Below are 9,772 nucleotides of genomic sequence, written 5' to 3'. Positions count from 1 at the left end.
CCCTATCAGCAGCGTCTCCAAGCGCTCGCGCCTCTCGTGGAAACATCGCGATCTCACCCCACCCCCTGCAGGGCGGCCCCGGAGGCCCCGCGGGGCCGGCTGGGCGGGGCCGGGAGAAACGCCGCGAGGCTTCTCCGCCATTCTCTGGCGCCCACAATGAAATCCCGCCCGAGATCTCGCGAGGTTTCGGCGCGCTCCCCCCGAGCACGATGCCGCGCAGGAATGTGAAAGGCGCGCGCCCGCCGCCATTTTCTCTCTTTCTTGGCAGACAGCGGCAGCGGCCGGAGCGGCGCCGGGGAGGCCATGGCGGACTATTCCACGGTGCCCCCTCCTGCCGCGGGCGCGCCCGGGGGAGGTGGCGGCGGGGCTGGAGGAGTGAACGATGCCTTTAAAGACGCGCTGCAGAGGGCTAGGCAGGTGTGTGTGGCTCCATCGAATCAATGGGGTCTCAGGGCCTGGAGGCCGCGGTCTCGGAGCCGCGGGAACAGTGAGGGCGCTTCGCACTGGGCTGCGGGGAGCGGGGGCCCCTCTGCCAGTGTGAGTGAATGAGTGTGTGTGTGAGTTGGGGGGAGCTTTGTCCCGTCCCCACGCCCCCTTTGCGCCACCCGCCCGCCCTGGGCCGCGAGGTATTTGTGGCCCCGTTCCGCCATTGCCCGTGAACAGTACCGGGAGCGACCCGAGGGGATTCGGCGGTGAGAGGAGCGGCCCCGCGGGCTCCCTCCCCGGCGGCGGGGGGGCGAAATCTCGGCGGGCGAGTAGCGGCGCGTTATCGGGCCGGGCCCGGCGCGGCGGAGGGACGGACGGAGGGCGGCGGCTCCGCGGCGCGGGCCGGGTTGTGGCGCCTGCGGCGCCCGCAGCCTGCTCGGACCGGTTGGGCAGCGCGGCGGCCTGCGGGGCCAGGGCGGCCCTTGCGGAAGCTCTTTATCCCGCAGCTTTATTTGCAGCTTCTGCACCACGGGCGATATTTTCGTCGCTTGTCGGGCGAAATGTTCGCCTTGCTTGTTTATAAGCGGTCGCGGTTTTGGCAGTATTAGAGAACACGGTGTGGTCGGATTTTGAAATTGTTTGGCCGGTAAGGCCCTGCCGTGAGATACCGCGGTGTTTGGCGAAGAAGGCGTAGAGAAAGAAAAATCCCGTTTAGGAAGAAGGTTTTGGTGTTTAAAGGCCAAGTTCTTGCTGGGATTTTTTTTTTGTAGGTGAGGAAAATTGAGGAGACTTTGCTGCCGAAGTCTGAGCACAAGTCTTTTAAAACACTAAAGAAAACCTCTATGAACAAAACTGGTTTTGGCCTTTTGTTTAATGATTTGGGGTCTTTTTATTGCGCATTGTTTAAAACCCTGAAATCTTTGAGAAGATGTGGAATGAACATGGGCCGAATTAATTATTTTTTTCTTGGCTCACATCTGCCTTTTGTTTAGATTGCAGCGAAAATTGGAGGAGATGCTGGAACAGCAATGAATTCAAACGACTACGGTTATGGAGGGCAGAAAAGACCTCTTGAGGATGGAGGTACGCACTCATTCCTGCTGCATTTATTTTTGTGGAGCATGGCCACTGGGCTACAAAGATTGAAGGTGGTGTTTTTGTTTGTGGATTCGGGTTTTTTTTTTCCATAGAGCATTAAAACATTTTGTTCCCCTCATAGATCATGACGTATTTTTTCAGTTTAGTGGGGAAGTTTTAAATCGTTGTGCTCTAACCTGATGTGAATGTAAGCCTATTTCACAGTATTTTAAATGCGGTTTAAGTGCTGCAAATAGAAAAATGCATGCTGGGGAAAGGGACAGAAATATTCAGGTTGCAGAATGCCTATGCAGGTGTCATTAAAGTCTTTTGTGGTTGTGTGGGATTGGTTACAACTCATAAATTGCAATTAGAGCAGGAAGTGCTGGATTGTTTCATTAACTTTATTACTGCACTGTTTCAAATAAAAGTATTAATGCATTTCATTGTAAAAGCATAGGACTTTAAAAAACACAGGAAAGTAAATTTTCTACATTGCAGACTCTTTTGTATAGTGTAGTAGTTCAGCCTACAGCACGTGTGAACCCTGATAAGATCATACTTAAATCCGCTGACTTGTTGCAGCTTTTTCGATTTGCCTTGCACTGCAGTAAAGTTTTCTCCTGAAATGTGTGTGTGTCGTCTTCTGTCTCTTACAGAGAATCCACTTTGAACTTAACAGGGTTTGATATGGTTAATATACGCACCAAATCCTATCTAAATTACAGGAAGAAATATTGGAACTTACTGAAGTGTTCTCATAGGTCTCACAAAAGAGAAAAGCCTTTTTTTTTTAAGAGGATTGAAACTCAGTCTACAGAATGTAACTAAGGCTTTATATCAGGATTTCTTGTGTCCTACAGTAAAGGTTTTTTTTCTATTAAAGGTGAGGTTTTTAATATACAAAAATGAGCTAATGATGCTTCAGATGATATATGTAATGTATTCTTTTTATTTTATGTGTAGATGGCTCTTGGACAAGTCCGAGCAGTACAACACACTGGGAGGGAATGCCCTCTCCTTTTAAAGGCAGGAATTTTTATTTATTACCTGTGTTTAGTATGTAAACATGACATAAACTAGTGGATCTTTCTGGATTGACACAAATATTTCTTGGAATATGTGGCTGAGTTTTTGCTGCACATAAATTACGGTGGTTCATGTAGCCTTTATTTTGGGGTGGGAAGGAAGCATCTGAAGTGTTATCTTTTCAGATACAGGTTCATGATGCCTTTTATTTCTCTACTGTACAGAGAGGATTTTGACAGTAGTGATGTAGTTACTGTGAATCTGCTTTTTTTTTTTTGAAGTTTTATGCTATGAAATGCTTGATATCTGGATAGAGATTTCATATCAACGTTCAGATTGAGATTGCATTGCCATGTGATACTGTTGTATTTTCAGATGTTTGGTCTAGATTTGTGGTCATTGTCAGAATTATTTTTTAAGTTATTGTTGATTTTTGTATGGATTTGATTTTTTTTTCTTTTTTTACTATAGAAGCATCATTAGCTTGAGCAGCCAACAAAGCTGGACTTTGTTCCTTGTCTTAGTTGAGTTACAGTGACTGGGTATCTGTGAGCTATCTACACACAGTGCGTTCTGAAAGCTGCCTTTTGTTAAACTAATAGATACATGGAAAAACCTAACATCTTTTCAGCTATACTAACCAAGTGCTGAGTGTTTGTGAGATTCTTTCTTTTATTCAGATGATCAACTCCCTGAAATTGGAGGAGGAAAAAGAAAGAAAGGAAAAAAAAATGGGGGCTAAAATGCACTGGAAATTTACAATTCACACTAAAAGGCTTAAAGACTTCCTGAATTTCTTGGCAAAAAAAATTTAAAAAATCTTAATTTTTCAGATCAACCAGATGCTAAGAAAGTTGCTCCCCAGAATGACTGTAAGTAATTTTTATTTTGTTGCCAAAAAAACCTAAACAAGCGTAACATTGTCAGAACAACAGTTTGAAAGTGTTCTGGTAGGTGACACTTGAATAAGTGAGATCCAAAATGTGGCTGGGGGTTTGTCTTGCATTGTTGAAGCAGCAGGAGTCTGCTTGGTAAAACTGACAGTGGTGGTAGCAACAGTGGAGAGTCTTTATAGTTTTTAAACCTCTTGATAACACTTCTTAAAAGTAAACTTGGACAAAAGTTTGATACAATTGAGTTTGTTATCAAAGGAGAAGCTTAGTTGTAACCTGTACCACTTGTTTAAATTTAATTTTAACAATGTTTGTTTATAGCTTTTGGAAATCAGCTACCACCGATGCATCAGCAGCAAAGGTAAGAGTTTTACACTACATCTTACATAGGATTTTTATTGAAACAAAGCAGTTTCAAGCAATTTTTCTGAAAAAATGGTATCAACACATGAAGCATTTATTCTGTCTTTCTGTGATCTGTTGAAGTTTAGCTTTAGCAAGTCCCAGGTCAGACAGTTAAAATGTACCTACATTGCTCTCCCTTTCTTTCTCCACGGCCTAGGCTGTGGATTGAGCCTAATAAAAGAAAAATATATTGGCTGGTTTTTCTACTTCAGCATAGGTAGCGTAGCTAGAAGATGTCATCTTGTAAACAAAAAGCAAAGCTGAATGACCTAAAACCAAATAAAATCATTCAGACTACAACTTGGTTGTTTTCTCCACTCATTTCTTACCTAAACAACTAGATCCAGCTATTCTTCTTGTGGTTTGGACACTTCTGAGATACCAGAATTTGCAACATTCTTTGATGGTATACAGCTGAAACTTAAAATGCTACAGAAAAGTAACCTTTTCTGTACTGCATGTCTGTTAATAAAGAGAATGAAGGAAACTTCTGACTGATTTCTACGACACTTGAACCTTTTGTGGTGTTTCTGTGTGTTGTCAGCTTATGTAGAACTGTGCTTGCATAATGACTTTTAAAGTTACTGGGAGGCAAGTAAGCCAGGCTGCTGGTGGGGCAGTAGCTTGCTTTAGTTTAATGGGAGGATAAATGTAAATGTAGTGCTGGTTTGTTCTCTGCATGGTCATGTCTTTGTTTGACATTGCCTGTAGGTCTGTGATGACAGAGGAGTACAAAGTTCCAGATGGGATGGTTGGATTCAGTAAGTAGCACGGCTGTGCTCTTGTGGCATAGTGGGTTGGGGGTGTTAGCAGATGCTGGTAGTACAAATAACCTCTCTGGGTTTTCTTTCCCCAAGTAATTGGCAGAGGTGGAGAGCAGATCTCACGCATACAGCAGGAGTCTGGCTGCAAAATACAGATTGCACCTGGTAACTATTTGTGAGGGGGTTTAACTTGTCTGTCTGTCTGTCTGTCTGTCTGGGGGAATGGGGGGTGGTTGGTGGGAAGTGCAGAAGATTGCTCATTGCTTCTCATTGGCTGAACTTTCATTTAAGATACAGGTGAATTTTTTTGGTGATAATCACTACTATGATGGGCTAAAGAAATGCAGAATGGGCTACAATGATTATTCTGCTTCATTGAATATGAAAATGCAGTAGTTTGTGTATTATGGTTAATTTCATAGTCTCTTTCTGACGTAACACTGCTGATGAGTTGGTTTTATTTTATGATTGCAGATAGTGGAGGCCTGCCTGAAAGATCATGTATGCTAACTGGGACACCAGAGTCTGTTCAGTAAGTATTTTTAACTGATGTCAGGACTGTAATCATGATTTTACTCTCATGGCAGCTGACCTGACACATGTGGTGAATACATACTTGCTTTTGTCCACTGTTGTGGTTGGTTACAAGTACAAATGTCCTTACTTTGCATGCTGAATCAAACAGCAGCTTTTGTTCTGAATTAAGCTTTGATGAGTGTAACTATATTCATGGACCTTGAGGAGGTAACTTCATTAAAGATGATTGGTAAAGAACCATCTTGTAAATTCCAATATGGGAGTGGTTTTATTATTTTGCAGTTAGTTTAAGTTACTTTTGCAGATTGATTGAGATTGCTTTATATTTTTTAGTGATAATAACCAGAATTCTTTTGTAGAAACTTCAAATTTTAAAAATTGCCAAGCAGAATAGGTGTGGGCAAGAGATACTTGCAGGGATACGTATTTATGAATGTGTCTTTTCTTTCACAGGTCAGCAAAAAGATTGCTTGATCAGATAGTTGAAAAGGGAAGACCTGCGCCTGGATTTCACCATGGTGATGGACCTGGAAATGCAGTCCAAGAAATTATGATTCCAGCAAGTAAAGCAGGATTAGTTATTGGGAAAGGTGGAGAGACAATTAAACAATTGCAGGTAGATATGTATCATCTTTTAAATATGATGGTACTGAATGTGGATTTGAGTGAGTATTGACCTCCCTGTTGTCAAATAGGAGCGGGCAGGTGTCAAAATGGTCATGATTCAAGATGGTCCACAGAACACTGGTGCAGACAAGCCCCTTAGGATAACTGGAGACCCTTATAAAGTTCAGGTAAGAAGTGCCTCACAATTAAATGCATTTTAAAATCGTTTGGATCTTGCAGTACCTGAACAAACTTTTGTTCTTCTTTTAGCAAGCCAAGGAAATGGTGCTGGAGTTAATTCGCGATCAAGGTGGCTTTAGAGAGGTGCGCAACGAATATGGGTCAAGAATAGGAGGAAATGAAGGGATAGACGTAAGCATGGTTGAAAAACTTGTTCACTGTATTTTGAGATGTTAACTTTGAAATGTTAAATTGGGTAATACCACTGAAAGCTTTTAACCAGATTTTAAAAGTTGATTGTGGCATGTAAGTATTACTTGATCATTGCTGAATTTATGACACTAAATGATGGGCAGCATTCACTTTATGTTGCCAGCAGTTACAAATAATTTCAAGTAGCTGGAGATTTTATCAAATAAGCAAGTAAATTTTATGGTCAAGTATATAATGTTACAACATTATTGAAAATGGACTTTGGCCTTTACAGATCTTATTTAAGGCCAGCTGCTAAAGCAAGTCACAAGCTAGTAGCTTCATCAGGGAGAGGCTTAAAGCTTCATCTGCTAGAATCTGCCTTTTAGATGCTCTATAAATTCTTCCTTTCTTTTTTATTCTGAGAAGCATAAAATCCTCTGGGATTGCCCCCACTATGAGAATTTCTAAAGCATAGGATCACTTTTTAATGATCTTAGTCCAGTATGTGCTAGACTTGTGACTTAAAAATAAAAAATCCATCCTTGAAAAAGCCTGAAGTGGCATTGGTCTTGCCCTAGTTAACAACTCTAACCCTTTCATTATGTGGATTTTTCAGTAATATCTATGTCATCAACATCTTGTTTGGGGTTTTTTTTTAGGTTCCAATACCACGATTTGCTGTAGGTATTGTAATTGGAAGAAATGGAGAGATGATTAAGAAGATCCAGAATGATGCTGGTGTTAGGATCCAGTTCAAACCAGGTTTGTAACACATTCGTAAGTTTTTGTGACTTTAATGTGAATTTACTGGATTGCATATACTGGAATAGTTCGTTTTTATTCCAGATGATGGAACAACTCCAGATAGAATAGCCCAGATCACAGGGCCTCCTGACAGATGTCAGCATGCTGCAGAAATTATTACAGATCTCCTTCGCAGTGTTCAGGTTGGGTAACGTTGTTCAGTGTTTAAAATCTCCTGCCCACCTTTTGGAAAGACCCACAGTTTTCAAAAAGTGTGTGTAACTAGAAAAAATAATTTAGTTGTGCCATCTGAATCTACTTCAAAGTTTGGTCTGGAATATAAATGTTTACAGTTACAGTTTTGCAAGTGACCATACTGATTCAAAGTCATGGCATTTCTTGATATGTCTGGTTTTAGAACTGGTCCTTCTGTTTTGTGTTAATAGCTAATATGCTCTTACTTTTGGTTGTAATCAGTGTTTAAAAGCTTGTTAGATGAGCCCCACTGCTGCATTTACAGAAGGCAGACAAAAATTGCATCTTTGTATGTGTGAAATTTCTGCTTGGTTCTATATCCTTTCCTCCTTCATCTTTCATATGCAGAATCGTACAGAACATTTTTTAGAATTTAATTTAGGCCTTCCATAAAAGGTACTGCTTCAACTACCAAAATTGTCTGAGTAGTGAATCAGTTTTTTCTTAACAATGATGTAATCTAACTTGTTTGCATTATTTGTTTGCAGTAATTTTATAGAACATGCTCATTTGTTGCTGCTTCTTTTTAGGCTGGTAACCCTGGTGGTCCAGGACCTGGTGGTCGAGGACGGGGTAGAGGCCAAGGCAACTGGAACATGGGGCCTCCTGGTGGATTACAGGAGTTCAATTTTATTGTCCCTACTGGCAAAACTGGATTAATCATTGGAAAAGGTAATATATCTTACGTATGTACCTTGTATGTTACTTTAAATACCACTCAGCTTCTCTGTTTGGAAAAACGCCATGCTACAGAGATGTGTGATGAGTATGATGCTAATCATGCTGAGTTTGTACATTTAATCCCTGTATGGGCCTTTCCCTTAAGAGTTGGACTCCATGATCCTTGTGGGTCCCTTCCAACTCAGAATATTTTGTGTTTCCATGATTTTGTAAAAATTTTTAATTGCCTGATTTCCCGTTTTGGAGACTTTGTATATACTAATGGTACACATAACTTTTCTGGACCCTGTAAGAGAAGGATCCAGTTACCTTGTCAGCCTCTGTGGGGCTTTTTTGTCATTTGGGCTTCCTTGCCCTTGTTATAGGGAGGTTGGGTTATAAGTTTATATTTACTGGTAACCATGTATGTCAGTTGTTATTAATGTCTAATATTAGATGTTTACATAAATAAAAATACCTACAAGATTGTAGGAATTCTTTGCTGCTGTTTCTGAGTAATATTTTTATAACCTTTAAAATAATTATTTTACTTGTTTATTGCTATTAAAGCTCTACACTGCACTGAAGAGGTTTTATTTGAGTTGTTGGAATGTTCTTGAACAGCTCATAAGAATAGGTGCCTTTTCATGTCTTTTTGGCTTCTGTGCAGTTGACTTTCTCTGATGTGAATCAGTATTTTTTGCTTTTATGCACATCATAAAAACTCTGTATTGCATTGCAGGTGGTGAAACTATTAAAAGTATAAGCCAACAGTCTGGTGCTAGAATAGAACTTCAGAGAAATCCTCCACCTAATGCAGATCCAAACATGAAGATGTTTACTATCCGTGGAACACCCCAGCAAATAGATTATGCACGACAACTTATAGAAGAAAAGATTGGAGTGAGTGGATAATAAACTGCTTTCTTTGTTTACTATTGCAGCTAAACAGAGCAGAAAGCAAGTCTCCTTTGTGGAGATTGCTCTTTCCTTTCACTTCCCAGATTAATTTAATCAGATAATAAATTGATAATAATGGTCATCTAGATTTAAAGTAATATAACAAAATATTGAAAAGAAACAATTCATCTCTTCAGCATCTCTTCACAGTGTGCTCTTGAAAATCCCAATTCTCTGTGTATATGAAAAAATTCTTAAGTTCAAAGATGTCAGTGATAGTAAATTGTGTGTTTTGTTTTTCAGGGCAGTTATGTTCGGGTAAAGTTCTAATCAAAGTTACTCTTTCAGTTTCACAGCGTTTTTGTTTTCATGTGTGTGCATGTAATCAAATGTACTAGAGGCTTTTTGTGCCTGATCTTGCAAGCAGGTTTAGTTAGTCAGATTTAGATGAATTGATTTATTTTAGAACTGATAGTCCTGTTAGAGTGTGGGGAGTTTAGTGCAACCTGTGGAAAAATCTGCAGGTTTTTTGTAAAATCCTTCACTTCCTCAAGAGGGAGCTGAAATAAATGCAGGTTTTTAGTTGCTATTACTGCCACAGCTGCCTCTAACTACCTTTAAGCCTAATCAAACTTTAAATAGCCTGTTTTCTGCAGGGAACTGTCTTTAAAACCAGTCAAACCTTTTAGACCTTCTTTGAGTGTTCAGATAAATGCTTTAAAAATGCTGAAGAATAGAGAAGCTCAAGGTGTATTTTCATCTCTGTCCCACCCTTGTACAGGGTCCAGTGAATCCATTGGGTCCACCTGTTCCCCATGGTCCCCATGGTGTTGTTCCTGGCCCGCATGGACCTCCTGGGCCACCAGGTCCTGGTGCTCCCATGGGACCATATAACCCAGCTCCTTACAACCCAGGCCCTCCTGGTCCTGCACCTCAGTGAGTATTGCCTCAGCTGACTTTTTTTCTGTGTGGGATGACCCTGGGACTGCCTCTCACTGTTGTGTGTGTGATCTTTTATAGTGGTCCTCCAGCTCCATATGCTCCACAGGGATGGGGAAATGCTTATCCACACTGGCAGCCACCAAACCCACCAGACCCAGG

General features: G+C 41.1%; 1 protein-coding gene across 8 annotated transcripts in view; it reads left to right on the top strand.

Moving 5' to 3' along the window:
• The first annotated feature begins 238 nt into the window (after positions 1-238).
• FUBP1 (far upstream element binding protein 1) overlaps positions 239-9,772 on the top strand; it is a 32,829-nt gene continuing 23,295 nt past the window's right edge. For 6 of the 8 annotated variants that reach the window (XR_010784054.1, XR_010784055.1, XR_010784053.1 and 3 more), the window contains exons 1-16: positions 240-417; positions 1,419-1,509; positions 3,366-3,404; positions 3,747-3,786; positions 4,542-4,591; positions 4,688-4,759; positions 5,069-5,126; positions 5,585-5,747; positions 5,827-5,925; positions 6,008-6,109; positions 6,772-6,874; positions 6,959-7,059; positions 7,642-7,783; positions 8,514-8,674; positions 9,453-9,607; positions 9,692-9,771. Coding sequence is in view for 5 of the 8 variants with exons in the window: in XM_066555257.1 (XP_066411354.1) it covers positions 304-417; positions 1,419-1,509; positions 3,366-3,404; positions 3,747-3,786; positions 4,542-4,591; positions 4,688-4,759; positions 5,069-5,126; positions 5,585-5,747; positions 5,827-5,925; positions 6,008-6,109; positions 6,772-6,874; positions 6,959-7,059; positions 7,642-7,783; positions 8,514-8,674; positions 9,453-9,607; positions 9,692-9,771 (1,570 nt within the window). In the remaining 3 variants the exon portion in view is untranslated. Of the gene's footprint in view, positions 418-1,418; positions 1,510-3,365; positions 3,405-3,746; positions 3,787-4,541; positions 4,592-4,687; positions 4,760-5,068; positions 5,127-5,584; positions 5,748-5,826; positions 5,926-6,007; positions 6,110-6,771; positions 6,875-6,958; positions 7,060-7,641; positions 7,784-8,513; positions 8,675-9,452; positions 9,608-9,691; position 9,772 lie in introns of all 8 variants that reach the window. The other 2 variants (XM_066555260.1, XM_066555258.1) reach the window with 2 other exon arrangements.

Source organism: Molothrus aeneus, chromosome 9, assembly GCF_037042795.1.
Source record: "Molothrus aeneus isolate 106 chromosome 9, BPBGC_Maene_1.0, whole genome shotgun sequence".
Taxonomy (NCBI): domain Eukaryota; kingdom Metazoa; phylum Chordata; class Aves; order Passeriformes; family Icteridae; genus Molothrus; species Molothrus aeneus.
The sequence above is the reverse complement of the archived record's forward strand: the minus strand, read 5'-3'. Positions and strand labels throughout refer to the sequence as shown.